Raw genomic sequence first — 20785 nt, 5'->3', positions numbered from 1 at the left:
GGGTTCTGGGATTTCCTGGGGGGGTTCTGGGGTTTCCTGGGGGGGGGGTTCTGGGGTTTCCTGGGGGGGGGGGTTCTGGGTTTCCTGGGGGGGGGGTTCTGGGGTTTCCTGGGGGGGTTCTGGGGTTTCCTGGGGGGGGTTCTGGGGTTTCCTGGGGGGGGGGGTTCTGGGGTTTCCTGGGGGGGGGGGTTCTGGGGTTTCCTGGGGGTCTAGAGTTACGGAGGGGTGGGATCTGGGGTTACGGGTGGGATCTGGGGTTACGGAGGGAGTGGTATGGGGTTACGGGGAGGTGGGGTCTGGGGATACGGGGCGGGTCCGGGGTTATGGGGAGGGTCCGGGGTTATGGGGAGGGTCCGGGGTTATGGGGAGGGTGTGGGGTTACAGAGGGGAGGGGTCCGGGGTTACTAGGGAGGGGTTTGGGTTACGGGGAGGTGGTGTCTGGGGTTATGGGGAGGGTGTGGGGTTACGGAGGGGGTGTGGGGTTATGGGGAGGGTGTGGGGTTATGGGGAGGGGTCCGGGGTTACTAGGGAGGGTCCGGGGTTACTAGGGAGGGGTCCGGGGTTACGGGGAGGTGGTGTCTGGGGTTATGGGGAGGGTGTGGGGTTACGGAGGGGTGGGGTCCGGGGTTACTAGGGAGGGGTCCGGGGTTATGGGGAGGGGTCCGGGGTTATGGGGAGGGTGTGGGGTTACGGAGGGGTGGGGTCCGGGGTTACTAGGGAGGGGTCCGGGGTTACGGGGCGTCCCTCCGGAGGCGAGTCTGCAGATCGAACACCGTGACAGCGGGTCCAGAGTAACGATCATTTAAAAAAAATTCTCTGTCTTTGTTCCAGGCTGAAAACAGAGGAAGACGGCGAGAGGCGTTCGGGGGGTGGGGGAGGGAGGAGGGAGGGGTACGGTATTTGGGGGGAGGAACGCCGCGACGATGGAGACCCGGGGTGCCCCCTCTCTGGTCGCCCGGGACGACGGCCTCCCCCCGGGGGTGACGGAGCTGTTTGAGGGCGATGGGGTGGCGGCCTCCTTCCTGCGGGCGGAACTGGAGCTGAACGCCCGTCTGAGGGAGATGGAGTTCTCCGACCCCGTCTGCTGCGTCTACAGCCCGCTCGAGTACGCCTGGGAGCCACACCGGGCCTTTGTCGAGAAGTACTGCCGGTCTCCCAAGGAGGTGCTGTTCCTGGGCATGAACCCGGGGCCGTTCGGGATGGTCCAGACAGGGGTGAGTCCCCTCGATCGCTGCCCCGTCAGTTCTCTTAACACCTCCCGCTCCCTCCGCCCACCTCCCACATCTCCCCCACCCACCCACCCCCACACCTCCCCCACCCACCCACCCCCACACCCCTCAGAGGAGGAGCTGACTCTCGCTGTGGGAGGGGTCTTTTGACGCACCCTTACCGAATGTGCAGACAGGCACTCACACAGACAGACAGATAGACAGACAGGTGCAGACATACAGACACAGTTACTCACGCTCACACAGACACCCACACAGAAACACATAGGCAGACACACACACAGAAACACATACACAGACAGACACACACACACACTCACACCCACACAGAAACACATAGGCAGACACACACACACAGACACGCACACACACAGACACACGCACACACACTCAGACACACACTCAGACACGCAGAAAGACACATACACACAGAAACAGACACACAAACAGACACTCAAAGACACACGCACACAGACACACACGCACACAGACACACACGCACACAGACACACACGCACACAGACACACACGCACACAGACACACACGCACACGCACACAGACACACACACACAGACACACGCACACAGACACACGCGCACACAGACACACGCACACAGACACACGCGCACACAGACACACGCGCACACAGACACACGCGCACACAGACACACGCGCACAAAGACACACGCGCACAAAGACACACGCGCACAAAGACACACGCGCACAAAGACACACGCGCACAAAGACACACACACAAAGACACACACACAAAGACAAAGACACACACACACAGGCACACACACACAGGCACACACACACAGGCACACACACACACAGGCACACACACACAGGCACACACACACAGGCACACACACACAGGCACACACACACACAGGCACACACACACACAGGCACACACACACACAGACACACACACAGGCACACACACACACAGGCACACACACACACAGGCACACACACACACAGGCACACACACACACAGGCACACACACACACAGGCACACACACACAGGCACACACACACACAGGCACACACACACACAGGCACACACACACACAGGCGCACACACACACACACACACACAGACACACACACACACACAAAGACACACACACACACACAGACACACACACACAGACACACACACACAGACACACACACACACACACAGACACACAGACACACACAAAGACACACACACACAAAGACACACACACACACAGACACCGCCCTGCCCCCCCCCCCCCGTTTCCCCTTCCCCCCCCCCCCCCCCCCCCCGTTTCCCCTTTCCCCCCCCCCAAACGAGTGGACAATTAAAGCCAACTCTCGAGCCCCTCGCCCTCCACACGGGCTCATTCATCACAGACTGGGGATGGATCGAAAGACAAGGGATCATGGAGGGGGTGGGTGGGGGAGCTTAGGAAATGGCGTGCACGTGTACACAAACACTCGTGCACACGCGCACACACTCGTGCGCCCACGCGCGCACAGTTGTGTGACATAATTTTGAAACTCTTTGTCAGACCCTCTCCCAGTATCTGGGCGGCAGCACTTTCGGGGTGACCGTAGGGAGCGGCTGCCATTGATGGCAGTGCCCCCCCCCCCCCGGGGAGAAATCAGACGGTGTGTGGGTGGTGGGTCCTGCTTCTGACCAACAGCCCTGGCGTTAAGAGTGCGCGGACGTGGCCCCTCCCACAGTCGAATATCCCGCTGGCTGCCTTGGGACTAGTGCGAAGAATCGGGGGCGGGGTGGGGGCTCGCTCAGGAATTGGGGCGTAGAGGGTGGGAAAAGGTACGAGGAGAACTGGCAGGATGAGAGAGAGAGAGAGAGAGGAGGGGGGGTCTGGATTGTACTGGCGGGCTGTAACTAGTGGGGTGCCGCAGGGATCGGTGCTGGGGCCTCAGCTGTTTACAATCGATATTAGTGACTTAGACGAAGGGACCGAGTGTAATTTATCCGAGTTTGCTGACGACACAAAGCTATAAGAACATAAGAAATAGGAGCAGGAGGAGGCCAATCGGCCCCTCGAGCCTGCCCCGCCGTTCAATAAGATCACGGCTGATCTGATCCTAACCTCAAATCTAAATTCATGTCCAATTTCCTGCCCGCTCCCCGTAACCCCTAATTCCCTTTACTTCTAGGAAACTGTCTATTTCTGTTTTTAATTTATTTAATGATGTAGCTTCCTGGGGCAGCAAATTCCACAGACCTACCACCCTCTGAGTGAAGAAGTTTCTCCTCATCTCAGTTTCGAAAGAGCAGCCCCTTATTCTAAGATTACGCCCCCTAGTTCTAGTTTCACCCATCCTTGGGAACATCCTCACCGCATCCACCCGATCAAGCCCCTTCACAATCTTATATGTTTCAATAAGATCGCCTCTCATTCTTCTGAACTCCAATGAGTAGAGTCCCAATCTACTCAACCTCTCCTCATACGTCCACCCCCTCATCCCCGGGATTAACCGAGTGAACCTTCTCGAGTGAAGCTGGGTGGGAGAGTAAGCTGTGAGGAGGACACAAAGAGTCTGCAAAGGGATATGGACAGGTTAAGTGAGTGGGCGAGAAGGGGGCAGATGGAGTATAATGTGGGGGAATGTGAGGTTATTCACTTTGGTAGGAAGAATAGAAAAGCAGAATATTTTTTAAATGGTGAGAAACTATTAATTGTTGGTGTTCAGAGGGATTTGGATGTCCTGGTACACGAAACACAGAAAGTTAGCATGCAGGTACAGCAAGCAATTAGGAAAGCAAATGGCATGTTGGCCTTTATTGCAAGGGGGGTTGGAGTCCAAGAGTAAGGAAGTCTTACTACAATTGTACAGGGCTTTGGTGAGACCTGACCTGGAGCACTGTGTACAGTTTTGGTCTCCTTATCTAAGGAAGGATAGACTCGCCTTAGAGGCGGTGCAACGAAGGTTCATAAGAACATAAGAAATTGGAGCAGGAGTAGGCCAATCGGCCCCTCGAGCCTGCTCCGCCATTCAATAAGATCATGGCTGATCTGATCCCAACCACAAATCTAAAGAACACAAGAAGTCGGAGCAGGACCCGGCCACATAGCCCCTGGGCCCTCTCCGCCACCCAAAGGGCATTGACCGATCCGAACTCAGCTTCATGTCCAATTTCCTGCCCGCTCCCCATAACCCCTAATTCCCTTTACTTCTAGGAAACTGTCTATTTCTGTTTTAAATTTATTTAATGATGTAGCTTCCACAGCTTCCTGGGGCAGCAAATTCCACAGACCTACCACCCTCTGAGTGAAGAAGTTTCTCCTCATCTCAGTTTTGAAAGAGCAGCCCCTTATTCTAAGATTATGCCCCCTAGTTCTAGTTTCACCCATCTTTGGGAACATCCTTACTGCATCCACCCGATCAAGACCCTTCACAATCTTATATGTTTCAATAAGATCGCCTCTCATTCTTCTGAACTCCAATGAGTAGAGTCCCAATCTACTCAACCTCTCCTCATATGTCCGCCCCCTCATCCCCGGGATTAACCGAGTGAACCTTCTTTGTACTGCCTCGAGAGCAAGTATGTCTTTTCTTAAGTATGGAGACCAAAACTGTATGCAGTATTCCAGGTGCGGTCTCACCAATACCTTATATAACTGCAGCAATACCTCCCTGTTTTTATATTCTATCCCCCTAGCAATAAAAGCCAACATTCTGTTGGCTTTCTTGATCACCTGCTGCACCTGCAAACCAACTTTTTGATTTTCTTGCACTAGGACCCCCAGATCCCTTTGTACTGCAGTACTTTCCAGTCTCTCGCCATTAAGAAAATAACTTGCTCTCTGATTTTTCCTGCCAAAGTGCATAACCTCACATTTTCCAATATTATATTGCATCTGCCAAATCTCCGCCCACTCACCCAGCCTGTCTATATCCCCTTGCAGGTTTTTTATGTCCTCCTCACTCTCTACTTTCCCTCTCATTCACTAGATTGATTCCTGGGATGAGAGGGTTGTCCTATGAGGAGAGATTGAGTAGAATGGGCCGATACTCTCTGGAGTTTAGAAAAATGAGAGGGGATCTCATTGAAACATATAAGATTATGAGGGGGGGCTTGACAGGGTAGATGCTGAGAGGCTGTTTCCCCCTGGCTGGAGAGTCTAGAACTCGGGGGCATAGTCTCAGGATAAGGGGTCGGCCATTTAGGACTGAGATGAGGAGGAATTTCTTCACTCAGAGGGTTGTGAATCTTTGGAATTCTCTACCCCAGAGGGCTGTGGATGCTGAGTCGTTGAATATATTCAAGACTGAGATCGATGGATTTTTGGACTCGAGGGGGGAATTGAGGGATACGGGGATCGGGCGGGAAAGTGGAGTTGAGGTCGAAGATCGGCCATGATCTGATTGAATGGCGGGGCAGGCTCGAGGGGCCGAATGGCCTGCTCCTGCTCCGATGTATTCTGTCCCTGGTCAGCCTGAGCCAGAGGTCAGGGATCAGGACAAGTTTACGACTTGTGGGTCAGTAACGCCCCATTAATCGACAGCTGACGGCTGTCCCTGTGCATTCACCTCTCAACCCTGCCCCATCCCCCAGACCCTAATTGACAGATCTGCCAAACCAGCCCTGGGAGATATCACCCTGACACCTCCTCGAACTCTTCAACCCCCCGCCCCGGCCCCAGCTCCTCGGCCCTGCTGCCGTCCCGCAGATTACTGATGCAGGTAGATGAGTGATACAGACCAACACTGATATACCCCACACCCCTCACTGTAACACTCTGATATATCCCACACCCCTCACTGTAACACTGATATATCCCACACCCCTCACTGTAACACTCTGATATACCCCACACCCCTCACTGTAACACTGATATACCCCACACCCCTCACTGTAACACTCTGATATATCCCACACCCCTCACTGTAACACTCTGATATATCCCACACCCCTCACTGTAACACTCTGATATACCCCACACCCCTCACTGTAACACTCTGATATACCCCACACCCCTCACTGTAACACTCTGATATACCCCACACCCCTCACTGTAACACTCTGATATACCCCACACCCCTCACTGTAACACTCTGATATATCCCACACCCCTCACTGTAACACTCTGATATATCCCACACCCCTCACTGTAACACTCTGATATATCCCACACCCCTCACTGTAACACTCTGATATACCCCACACCCCTCACTGTAACACTCTGATATATCCCACACCCCTCACTGTAACACTCTGATATATCCCACACCCCTCACTGTAACACTCTGATATATCCCACACCCCTCACTGTAACACTCTGATATACCCCACACCCCTCACTGTAACACTCTGATATATCCCACACCCCTCATTGTAACACTCTGATATACCCCACACCCCTCACTGTAACACTCTGATATATCCCACACCCCTCACTGTAACACTCTGATATACCCCACACCCCTCACTGCAACACTGATATACCCCACACCCCTCACTGTAACACTCTGATATATCCCACACCCCTCACTGTAACACTCTGATATATCCCACACCCCTCACTGTAACACTGATATATCCCACACCCCTCACTGTAACACACTGATATACCCCACACCCCTCACTGCAACACTCTGATATACCCGACACCCCTCACTGTAATACTCTGATATATCCCACACCCCTCACTGTAACACTGATATATCCCACACCCCTCACTGTAACACTCTGATATATCCCACACCCCTCACTGTAACACTCTGATATATCCCACACCCCTCACTGTAACACTCTGATATATGCCACACCCCTCACTGTAATACTCTGATATATCCCACACCCCTCACTGTAACACTGATATATCCCACACCCCTCACTGTAACACTCTGATATATCCCACACCCCTCACTGTAACACTCTGATATATCCCACACCCCTCACTGTAACACTCTGATATATCCCACACCCCTCATGTAACACTGATATACCCCACACCCCTCACTGTAACACTCTGATATACCCCACACCCCTCACTGTAACACTCTGATATATCCCACACCCCTCACTGCAACACTGATATATCCCACACCCCTCACTGTAACACTGATATATCCCACACCCCTCACTGTAACACTCTGATATACCCCGCACCCCTCACTGTAACACTCTGATATATCCCACACCCCTCACTGTAACACTCTGATATATCCCACACCCCTCACTGTAACACTCTGATATACCCCACACCCCTCACTGCAACACTGATATATCCCACACCCCTCACTGTAACACTCTGATATACCCCACACCCCTCACTGTAACACTCTGATATACCCCACACCCCTCACTGTAACACTCTGATATACCCCACACCCCTCACTGTAACACTGATATATCCCACACCCCCCACTGTAACACTCTGATATACCCCACACCCCTCACTGTAACTCTCTGATATATCCCACACCCCTCACTGTAACACTCTGATATACCCCACACCCCTCACTGTAACTCTCTGATATACCCCACACCCCTCACTGTAACACTCTGATATACCCCACACCCCTCACTGTAACACACTGATATATCCCACACCCCTCAATGTAACACTCCGATATATCCCACACCCCTCACTGTAACACTCTGATATACCCCACACCCCTCACTGTAACACTCTGATATATCCCACACCCCTCACTGTAACACTGATATACCCCACACCCCTCACTGTAACACTCTGATATACCCCACACCCCTCACTGTAACACTGATATACCCCACACCCCTCACTGTAACACTCTGATATACCCCACACCCCTCACTGCAACACTGATATACCCCACACCCCTCACTGTAACACTCTGATATATCCCACACCCCTCACTGTAACACTCTGATATACCCCACACCCCTCACTGTAACACACTGATATACCCCACACCCCTCACTGTAACACTCTGATATACCCCACACCCCTCACTGTAACACTGATATACCCCACACCCCTCACTGTAACACTCTGATATATCCCACACTCCTCACTGTAACACTCTGATATATCCCACACCCCTCACTGTAACACTCTGATATACCCCACACCCCTCACTGTAACACTCTGATATATCCCACACCCCTCACTGTAACACTGATATACCCCACACCCCTCACTGTAACACTCTGATATACCCCACACCCCTCACTGCAACACTGATATACCCCACACCCCTCACTGTAACACTCTGATATATCCCACACCCCTCACTGTAACACTCTGATATACCCCACACCCCTCACTGTAACACACTGATATACCCCACACCCCTCACTGTAACACTCTGATATACCCCACACCCCTCACTGTAACACTGATATACCCCACACCCCTCACTGTAACACTCTGATATATCCCACACTCCTCACTGTAACACTCTGATATATCCCACACCCCTCACTGTAACACTCTGATATACCCCACACCCCTCACTGTAACACTCTGATATATCCCACACCCCTCACTGTAACACACTGATATATCCCACACCCCTCACTGTAACACTCTGATATATCCCACACCCCTCACTGTAACACTCTGATATATCCCACACCCCTCTCTTCCCCCCTCCCTCCCTCTCTTCCCCCCTCGCTCCCTCTCTTCCCCCCTCGCTCCCTCTCTTCCCCCCTCCCTCCCTCGCTCCCTCTCTTCCCCCCTCCCTCCCTCGCTCCCTCTCTTCCCCCTCCCTCTCTCGCTCCCTCCCTCTCTCGCTCCCTCCCTCTCTCGCTCCCTCTCTTCCCCCTCCTTCTCTCCCTCCCTCCCTCCCCCCCTCCCCCCCCCCTCCCTCCCTCCATTCACGGTCTTGCTCTTTGCCCGACCCCAGGTACCATTCGGTGATGTGTCGACTGTCCGGGACTGGCTGGGGGTGAGCGGGACAGTGCGGAGGCCGGAGACGGAGCACCCGAAACGGCCAGTGCTGGGCCTGGACTGCCCGCGGACGGAGGTGAGCGGGGCCCGGTTCTGGGGCCTCTTCCGCTCGCTGTGCGGGAGCCCGGACTGCTTCTTCAGGAGCTGCTTCGTCCACAACCTTTGCCCTCTGGCCTTCCTGGACCGGGAGGGGCGCAACCTGACCCCGGCCGACCTGCCGCCCCCCCAGAGGGAGCGCCTGCTGGGAGCCTGCGACGAGACCCTCCGCCGGGCGGTGGCGGTCCTGGGGGTGGGGACGGTGATCGGGGTGGGCCGGCTGGCCGAGAGGAGGGCCAGGCGGGCCCTGGCCGGGGGGACGGAGGGCCAGGTGAGGGTGGAGGGCATCGCGCACCCCTCGCCCCGCAACCCGCAGGCCAACAGGGGCTGGCAGGCGGCCGTGGCCGTTCGACTGCAGGAGCTGCGCCTCACGCCGCTGCTGACGGCGCCCCCTGGCGTCTGACGCGCGGCAGGACGGGCTCCGAGATGCCGGCCGGCGAGAATTAGCAAGACCTCAGAGGCCTTAAGAATCGAAGCATCGTACAGCACAGAATGAGGCCGCTCGGCCCGTCGTGCCTGTGCCGGCTCTTTGAAAGGGCTATCCAGTTAGTCCCAGTGCCTCCCTACCCCCCTGCCCCCAGATTGTATCCCCTCCAATTCCCCTTCCGAAATTCACGATTCAATCTGCTCCCACCACCCTTTCGGACAGCGTAATCCAGATCGCGACAACTCGCTGCGTTAAAGGGACATTTCTGCTCATCTCCGTTGGAACCGTGCCCTCCAGTGAGGAGTCAGTGCCTTGCCGGGCAGTGGGGGGAGAGGGGAGAACTGGGGGTAAAACGAGAGCTGGTTTCACAGAGTGCGGGGAAACACTCTCGAGCCCCCCACCCCTCTCCCACCCACAGTCTCCCTCGATTGTATAATCTGCGCGTAAAACTATTCCGTTTGTTTGTAACACTAACACAATGTCAGAGGGTGTCTCGTTACCTCCTCCACCGCATTAATTTGTCGTCTTACCGTTCGTCGAAATCTCTTGCAATGAATCTGTTGACAATCCCCTGGGAGTGTTTGATGGGACAGTGTAGAGGGAGCTTTACTCTGTATCTAACCCTGTACCTGCCCCTGGGAGTGTTTGATGGGACAGTGCAGAGGGAGCTTTACTCTGTATCTAACCCGTGCTGTACCTGCCCTGGGAGTGTTTGATGGGACAGTGTAGAGGGAGCTTTACTCTGTATCTAACCCTGTACCTGCCCCTGGGAGTGTTTGATGGGACAGTGTAGAGGGAGCTTTACTCTGTATCTAACCCTGTACCTGCCCTGGGAGTGTTTGACGGGACAGTGTAGAGGGAGCTTTACTCTGTATCTAACCCTGTACCTGCCCTGGGAGTGTTTGATGGGACAGTGTAGAGGGAGCTTTACTCTGTATCTAACCCTGTACCTGCCCTGGGAGTGTTTGACGGGACAGTGTAGAGGGAGCTTTACTCTGTATCTAACCCTGTACCTGCCCTGGGAGTGTTTGACGGGACAGTGTAGAGGGAGCTTTACTCTGTATCTAACCCTGTACCTGCCCCTGGGAGTGTTTGATGGGACAGTATAGAGGGAGCTTTACTCTGTATCTAACCCTGTACCTGCCCCTGGGAGTGTTTGATGGGACAGTGCAGAGGGAGCTTTACTCTGTATCTAACCCGTGCTGTACCTGCCCTGGGAGTGTTTGATGGGACAGTGTAGAGGGAGCTTTACTCTGTATCTAACCCTGTACCTGCCCTGGGAGTGTTTGACGGACAGTGTAGAGAGAGCTTTACTCTGTATCTAACCTTGTACCTGCCCTGGGAGTGTTTGATGGGACAGTGTAGAGGGAGCTTTACTCTGTATCTAACCCTGTACCTGCCCTGGGAGTGTTTGACGGACAGTGTAGAGAGAGCTTTACTCTGTATCTAACCTTGTACCTGCCCTGGGAGTGTTTGACGGGACAGTGTAGAGGGAGCTTTACTCTGTATCTAACCCTGTACCTGCCCTGGGAGTGTTTGACGGGACGGTGTAGAGGGAGCGTTACTCTGTATCTAACCTGTGCTGTACTACACTACACTACACTGAATGATAAGCTGAATCCTGTGTGTTAATTTTTTTTTTACGCTGTTCACAATCGTGCTGAAGTTTTGTCGTGAACTCCCTGTCCTGTGACCCTGTTCATTTGGGCCAACCTGCAGCTGTGACCAATTAATGGCGATTCCCACACCTGTACGGAGACAGGTGTCGTTAACACGACTGAAATTATAACCATCAGGAGAGGCTGAACAGGCTGGGTCTCTTCTCTCTGGAAAAGTGAAGGCTGAGGGGTGACCTGATCGAGGTCTTTACAATTATGAAGGGGTTCGATCGGGTAGACGTAGGGAAGATGTCTCCACTTGTGGGGGAGACCAGAACTAGGGGCCATAAATATAAGACAGTCACCAATAAATCCAATCGGGAATTCAGGAGAAACCTCTTTACCCAGAGAGCGGTGAGAATGTGGAACTCGCTCCCACATGGAGTGGTCGAGGGGAATCGCGGAGATGGATTTAAGGGGAAGCTGGATAAACACATGAGGGAGAAAGGAGATGGTGATAGGGTGAGATGGAGTAGGGAGGGAGGAGGCTCGTGTGGAGCATAAAGGCCAGCACGGACCAGTCGGGCCGAATGGCCTGTTTCTGTGCTGTCCAATTCTATGTAATTCCCATGGCCAATCGGAAAGCACCTGATTGGATTATCTCGACTGTTGGTCAGACAGGCCATTGATTCCCCCGTCTCCGATACCTTTAGAACTGAAGGACGAAAGGGGCAGAGTTTTATCTTTTATCAACGTCTGTGCGACCTTTCTTTCCCTCCCGGGTGCTGCAAGTGTCTCTAACTCCCGATGAATCCGGGAAGGTTGGCCACCCTCGAATCGCAGCAGGATTGTATCTTTGCGCAGCCCCGATTGTGAGGCACTGTCTTGTGTATTTTTAATCTGCTCCTTGATAAGCTATGACAATGTAAACTCTAGATTTGCTCAATCTTTTTTATTTTCTGAAAGTTAAGATTAAGAAGTTTGACGGGACAGTGTAGAGGGAGCTTCACTCTGTATCTAACCCTGTACCTGCCCCTGGGAGTGTTTGATGGGACAGTGTAGAGGGAGCTTCACTCTGTATCTAACCCTGTACCTGCCCTGGGAGTGTTTGATGGGACAGTGTAGAGGGAGCTTTACTCTGTATCTAACCCTGTACCTGCCCTGGGAGTGTTTGACGGGACAGTGTAGAGGGAGCTTTACTCTGTATCTAACCCTGTACCTGCCCTGGGAGTGTTTGATGGGACAGTGTGGAGGGAGCTTTACTCTGTATCTAACCCTGTACCTGCCCTGGGAGTGTTTGATGGGACAGTGTGGAGGGAGCTTTACTCTGTATCTAACCCTGTACCTGCCCTGGGAGTGTTTGATGGGACAGTGTAGAGGGAGCTTTAATCTGTATCTAACCCTGTACCTGCCCTGGGAGTGTTTGATGGGACAGTGTCGAGGGAGCTTTACTCTGTATCTAACCCTGTACCTGCCCCTGGGAGTGTTTGACGGGACGGTGTAGAGGGAGCTTTACTCTGTACCTAACTCCGTTGCCCTTGGGGTTCTTGAAGGGGACTCAGAATTCACATTAAACCTTTCTGCTCCCGTGCCCCCAACTTGCCTCGGATGTGCTGAATTCACCAGTATCTCAGCCTAATGTAAATAATCATGTCACCTTGAAAACCTCTCCCTTGGGCACACACCAATTGATCTGTCCTGTCTCTCCTCCCCGCTATTTATTCTGGGAAACGAGGGGAGCCTGAACTGACCAGCGCAGCTGTAACTTAAATTGATGTCGAAAAAGATCAAATAAAAACCCTTTTGTTGAAACTGAAATCATTTTTTTACGAAAGAATTCCCCTCATCTCTTTTACCTTTGCTCTAATCAATGTTTTTTTTTTATTATTCGTTCATGGGATGTGGGCGTCGCTGGCGAGGCCGGCATTTATTGCCCATCCCTAATTGCCCTTGAGAAGGTGGTGGTGAGCCGCCTTCTTGAACCGCTGCAGTCCGTGTGGTGACGGTTCTCCCACAGTGCTGTTAGGGAGGGAGTTCCAGGATTTTGACCCAGCGACGATGAAGGAACGGCCGATATATTTCCAAGTCGGGATGGTGTGTGACTCGGAGGGGAACGTGCAGGTGGTGTTGTCCCCATGTGCCTGCTGCTCTTGTCCTTCTAGGTGGTAGAGGTCGCGGGTTTGGGAGGTGCTGTCGAAGAAGCCTTGGCGAGTTACTGCAGTGCATCCTGTGGATGGTACACACTGCAGCCATGCTGTGCCGGTGGTGAAGGGAGTGAATGTTTAGGGTGGTGGATGGGGTGCCAATCAAGCGGGCTGCTTTGTCCTGGATGGTGTCGAGCTTCTTGAGTGTTGTTGGAGCTGCACTCATCCAGGCAAGTGGAGAGTATTCCATCACACTCCTGACTTGTGCCTTGTAGATGGTGGAAAGGCTTTGGGGAGCCAGGAGGTGAGTCACTCGCCGCAGAATACCCAGCCTCTGACCTGCTCTTGTAGCCACAGTATTTATATGGCTGGTCCAGTTAAGTTTCTGGCCAATGGTGACCCCCAGGATGTTGATGGTGGGGGATTTGGCGATGGTAATGCCGTTGAATGTCAGGCGGAGGTGGTTAGACTCTCTCTTGTCCTCTATACCCTCCCCTGATTCAAAAGACTCGGAGAGAATGGAGGTGAAATCAAGAAGGCAGGGTTGCCGACGAGAATGGCTTTTTATAAGAGCGTTAGGTATTAGGAGGAAGGGAAGAGGAGATGAGAGAGAGGGAGAGAGAGAGAAAGGGAGGGGAGGGGGGAGAGGGACAGGGAGAAAGAGAGAAAGAAATTCACAGCCAATGAAGTATTTTTTTTGAAGTGTGCTCACTGTTGTAATGTAGGAAACGCGGCAGACAATTTGCGCACAGCAAGATCCCACAAACAACAATGTGATAAATGACCTAGATAATCTGTTTTTAGTGATGTTGGTTGTGGGATAAATATCGGCCCCAGGACACCGGGGGTAACTCCCCCCCTGCTCTTCTTCAAATTAGTGGCCGTGGGATCTTTTACGTCCACCCGAGAGGGGCAGACGGGGCCTCGGTTTAACGTCTCATCCGAAAGACGGCAACTCCGACAGTGCGGCGCTCCCTCAGTACCGACCCTCCGACAGTGCGGCGCTCCCTCAGTACTGACCCTCCGACAGTGCGGCGCTCCCTCAGTACTGACCCTCCGACAGTGCGGCCCTCCCTCAGTACTGACCCTCCGACAGTGCGGCCCTCCCTCAGTACTGACCCTCCGACAGTGCGGCGCTCCCTCAGTACCGACCCTCCGACAGTGCGGCGCTCCCTCAGTACCGACCCTCCGACAGTGCGGCGCTCCCTCAGTACCGACCCTCCGACAGTGCGGCGCTCCCTCAGTACCGACCCTCCGACAGTGCGGCGCTCCCTCGGTACCGACCCTCCGACAGTGCGGCGCTCCCTCAGTACCGACCCTCCGACAGTGCGGCGCTCCCTCAGTACTGACCCTCCGACAGTGCGGCGCTCCCTCGGTACCGACCCTCCGACAGTGCGGCCCTCCCTCAGTACTGACCCTCCGACAGTGCGGCCCTCCCTCAGTACTGACCCTCCGACAGTGCGGCCCTCCCTCAGTACTGACCCTCTGACAGTGCGGCGCTCCCTCAGTACTGACCCTCCGACAGTGCGGCGCTCCCTCAGTACCGACCCTCCGACAGTGCGGCGCTCCCTCAGTACCGACCCTCCGACAGTGCGGCGCTCCCTCAGTACCGACCCTCCGACAGTGCGGCGCTCCCTCCGTACTGACCCTCCGACAGTGCGGCGCTCCCTCGGTACCAACCCTCCGACAGTGCGGCGCTCCCTCGGTACCGACCCTCCGACAGTGCGGCGCTCCCTCGGTACCGACCCTCCGACAGTGCGGCGCTCCCTCGGTACCGACCCTCCGACAGTGCGGCGCTCCCTCGGTACCGACCCTCCGACAGTGCGGCGCTCCCTCGGTACCGACCCTCCGACAGTGCGGCGCTCCCTCGGTACCGACCCTCCGACAGTGCGGCGCTCCCTCGGCACCGACCCTCCGACAGTGCGGTGCTCCCTCGGCACCGACCCTCCGACAGTGCGACGCTCCCTCGGCACCGACCCTCCGACAGTGCGGCGCTCCCTCGGCACCGACCCTCCGACAGTGCGGCGCTCCCTCAGTACTGACCCTCCGACAGTGCGGCGCTCCCTCAGTACCGACCCTCCGACAGTGCGGCGCTCCCTCAGTACCGACCCTCCGACAGTGCGGCGCTCCCTCAGTACCGACCCTCCGACAGTGCGGCGCTCCCTCAGTACTGACCCTCCGACAGTGCGGCGCTCCCTCAGTATTGCCCTGGAAGTGTCGGCCCTGAATTACGGAGCTCAAGTTTCTGGGGTGGGGAGTTTATCCCACAACCTGTCGTGTCTGCATCGGGGGAGGGTGATGGGAGAGAGAGAGGATGGTCATTCTGTGCGTGTCCCTCCCTGTTTAAAGGAGTGAGTTCCGTGCTGGGGATTAATCGCCGTGTGAACAAGCTGGATGAGGTTTAATGGCCCGACATTCAATCCCGAATACTAATTGGGAGCTGATTGGTGAGATCTGCTTGCAGCTCACACAAGCCAAGCCAACAAGGATGTTCCTTCAACGGCTGGGGTCTGACCCAGGGAGGGGCTGCTCGTCTCACGCACACACGCACGCCGACAGAGACACACACGTGCACCGACAGACACACGCGCACCGATACAGACACGCGTGCACACACACACACACATAGAGACACACGCGCACAGACACGCGTGCACACACACACACACACAGACAGAGACACACGCGCACCGACACAGACACGCATGCACACACACACACACACAGACAGAGACACACGCGCACCGACACAGACACGCATGCACACACACACACACACAGAGACACGCGCACCGACACAGACACGCGTGCACACACACACACACTGACAGAGACACACGCGCACCGACACAGACACGCGTGCACACACACACACTGACCGAGACACACGCGCACCGACACAGACACGCGTGCACACACACACACACTGACAGAGACACACGCGCACCGACACAGACACGCGTGCACACACACACACTGACAGAGACACACGTGCACCGACACAGACACGCATGCACACACACACACTGACAGAGACACACGCGCACCGACACAGACACGCGTGCACACACACACACACACTGACAGAGACACACGCGCAGCGACACAGACACGCGTGCACACACACACACTGACCGAGACACACGCGCACCGACACAGACACGCGTGCATACACACACACACACAGACAGAGACACACGCGCACCGACACAGACACGCATGCACACACACACACACTGACAGAGACACACGCGCACCGACACAGACACGCATGCACACACACACACACACTGACAGAGACACACGCGCACCGACACAGACACGCGTGCACACACACACACACACACTGACAGAGACACACGCGCACCGACACAGACACGCGTGCACACACACACACTGACAGAGACACACGCGCACAGACACGCATGCATACACACACACTGACAGAGACGCGCACACACACACACTGACCGAGACACACGCGCACCGACACAGACACGCGTGCACACACACACAGACAGAGACACACGCGCACCGACACAGACATGCGTGCACACACACACACACAGACAGAGACACACGGGCACCGACACAGACACGCGTGCACACACACACACACTGACACAGACACGCGTGCACACACACACACTGACCGAGACACACGCGCACCGACACAGACACACGTGCACACACACACACACTGACAGAGACACACGCGCACAGACACGCATGCATACACACACACTGACAGAGACGCGCACACACACACACTGACCGAGACACACGCGCACCGACACAGACACGCGTGCACACACACACAGACAGAGACACACGCGCACCGACACAGACACGCGTGCACACACACACACACACAGACAGAGACACACGCGCACCGACACAGACACGCATGCGCACACACACACACACACACACTGACAGAGACACACGCGCACCGACACAGACACGCGTGCGCACACACACACACTGACAGAGACACACGCGCACCAACACAGACACGCGTGCACACACACACACTGACCGAGACACACGCGCACCGACACAGACACGCGTGCACACACACACACACTGACAGAGACACACGTGCACACACACACACTGACCGAGACACACGCGCACCGACACAGACACGCGTGCACACACACACACACTGACAGAGACACACGTGCACCGACACAGACACGCATGCACACACACACACACTGACAGAGACACACGCGCACCGACACAGACACGCGTGCACACACACACACACTGACAGAGACACACGCGCACCGACACAGACACGCGTGCACACACACACACTGACCGAGACACACGCGCACCGACACAGACACGCGTGCACACACACACACACTGACACAGACACGCGTGCACACACACACACTGACCGAGACACACGCGCACCGACACAGACACGCGTGCACACACACACACACTGACAGAGACACACGCGCACCGACACAGACACGCATGCATACACACACACTGACAGAGACACACGCGCACACACACACACTGACCGAGACACACGCGCACCGACACAGACACACGTGCACACACACACACACTGACAGAGACACACGCGCACAGACACGCATGCATACACACACACTGACAGAGACGCGCACACACACACACTGACCGAGACACACGCGCACCGACACAGACACGCGTGCACACACACACAGACAGAGACACACGCGCACCGACACAGACACGCGTGCACACACACACACACACAGACAGAGACACACGCGCACCGACACAGACACGCATGCACACACACACACACACACACACTGACAGAGACACACGCGCACCGACACAGACACGCGTGCACACACACACTGACCGAGACACACGCGCACCGACACAGACACGCGTGCACACACACACACACACTGACACAGACACGCGTGCACACACACACACTGACCGAGACACACGCGCACCGACACAGACACATGTGCACACACACACACACACTGACAGAGACACACGCGCACAGACACGCATGCATACACACACACTGACAGAGACGCGCACACACACACTGACCGAGACACACGCGCACCGACACAGACACGCGTGCACACACACACAGACAGAGACACACGCGCACCGACACAGACACGCGTGCACACACACACACACACAGACAGAGACACACGCGCACCGACACAGACACGCATGCACACACACACACACACACACACTGACAGAGACACACGCGCACCGACACAGACACACGTGCACACACACACACACTGACAGAGACACACGCGCACCGACACAGACACGCGTGCACACACACACACTGACCGAGACACACGCGCACCGACACAGACACGCGTGCACACACACACACACTGACAGAGACACACGCGCACCGACACAGACACGCGTGCACACACACACACACTGACAGAGACACACGTGCACCGACACAGACACGCATGCACACACACACACACTGACAGAGACACACGCGCACCGACACAGACACGCGTGCACACACACACACACTGACAGAGACACACGCGCACCGACACAGACACGCGTGCACACACACACACTGACCGAGACACACGCGCACCGACACAGACACGCGTGCACACACACACACACTGACACAGACACGCGTGCACACACACACACTGACCGAGACACACGCGCACCGACACAGACACGCGTGCACACACACACACACTGACAGAGACACACGCGCACCGACACAGACACGCATGCATACACACACACTGACAGAGACACACGCGCACACACACACACTGACCGAGACACACGCGCACCGACACAGACACGCATGCACACACACACACACACACTGACAGAGACACACGTGCGCACACACACACACACACACACTGGCAGAGACACACGCCCCCAACACAGGCACACACACGCACAGACGTACATTCGCACAGATAATGTACAGACATACACCCACACGCACACCGACACAGACACACACACGCACGCATCGACACACACATAGAGATAGAGACATACACACACACACATACGCTCACACAGATACACGCACAACCACACCAGCACGGACACACACGCACAGACATGCGCTCACACAGATACACGCACACATGACACACACAGACATACATGCAGAATACGCTCACACAGATACATGCACACAGACAACACGCGCACAGACATACACGCATCAACACATGCACAGACGTGTTCACACAGATAACGCACACACACACACACACACACACACACACATAAGGAATCTTACAACACCAGGTTATCGTCCAACAGTTGGACTATAACCTGGTGTTGTAAGATTCCTTACATTTGTGCACCCCAGTCCATCACCGGCATCTCCACATCACACACACACACACACGCACACACACAGTAAATTCCCTTGAGTATAGAAGATTGAGGGATTGATCTGATTAACAATAACAGCAGCAGCTTGCATTTACACAGCGCATTTAACGTAGTAAAACATCCAAAGGCCCTTCCCAGGAGCGTAAATCAGACAAAATTTAACACCGAGCCACATAAGGAGATATTAGGGACAGGTGACCAAAAGCTCGGTCAAAGAGGTAGGTTTTAAGGAGCGTCTTAAAGGAGGAGAGAGAGAGAGAGAGGCGGAGAGGTTTAGGGAGGGAATTCCAGAGCTCGGGGCCCGGGCAGCTGAAGGCACGGCCGCCAATGGTGGAGCGATGGAAATCGGGGGATGGACAAGAGGCCAGAATTGGAGGAGCGCAGAGATCTGGGAGGGTCGTAGGGGCTGGAGGAGGTTACAGAGATAGGGAGGGAGGGGAGGGGAGGCCATGGAGGGGATTTGAACAGGAGGATGGAGAATTTTAAAATGGCGTCGATGCCAGACCGGGAACCAATATCGGTCAGCGAGCACAGGGGGTGATGGGTGAACGGGACTTGGAGGTGTTTAAGATGATTAAAGGACTCGATAGGGTCGATAGAGAGAAACTATTTCCTCTGGTGGGGGGGAGTCCAGAACAAGGGGGGGGCAGAAGCTTAAAATCAGAGCCGGGCCGTTCAGGGGTGATGTCGGGAAGCATTTCTTCACACAAAGGGGGAGTGGGAATCTGGAACTCTCTCCCCCCAGAAAGCTGTTGGGGCTGGGGGTCAATTGGAAATTTCAAGACTGAGATCGATAGATTTTTTTTTGTTGGGTATCGAGGGTTACAGAACCAAGGGGGGTAAATGGAGTTATGATACAGATCAACCATGATCTGATTGAATGGCGGAACAGGCTCGAGGGGCTGAATGGCCTCCTCCTGTTCCTGTGTAACAGGCTCGAGGGGGGCTGAATGGCCTCCTCCTGTTCCTGTGTAACAGGCTCGAGAGGGGCTGAATGG

General features: G+C 55.0%; 1 protein-coding gene across 1 annotated transcript; it reads left to right on the top strand.

The window, feature by feature from the left end:
* Positions 1–831: 831 nt before the first annotated feature.
* Positions 832–13056, top strand: LOC137307863 (single-strand selective monofunctional uracil DNA glycosylase-like). Its single transcript, XM_067976934.1, has 2 exons — positions 832–1214; positions 9080–13056. The coding sequence occupies exons 1-2, from the start codon at positions 924–926 to the stop codon at positions 9620–9622; spliced, it is 834 nt and encodes a 277-aa protein (XP_067833035.1). The 5' UTR covers positions 832–923; the 3' UTR covers positions 9623–13056.
* Positions 13057–20785: the final 7729 nt, after the last annotated feature.

The sequence above is a fragment of the Heptranchias perlo genome, unplaced genomic scaffold, assembly GCF_035084215.1.
Source record: "Heptranchias perlo isolate sHepPer1 unplaced genomic scaffold, sHepPer1.hap1 HAP1_SCAFFOLD_1135, whole genome shotgun sequence".
Classification (NCBI taxonomy): domain Eukaryota; kingdom Metazoa; phylum Chordata; class Chondrichthyes; order Hexanchiformes; family Hexanchidae; genus Heptranchias; species Heptranchias perlo.
This window is presented reverse-complemented; position numbering and strand designations above follow the sequence as displayed.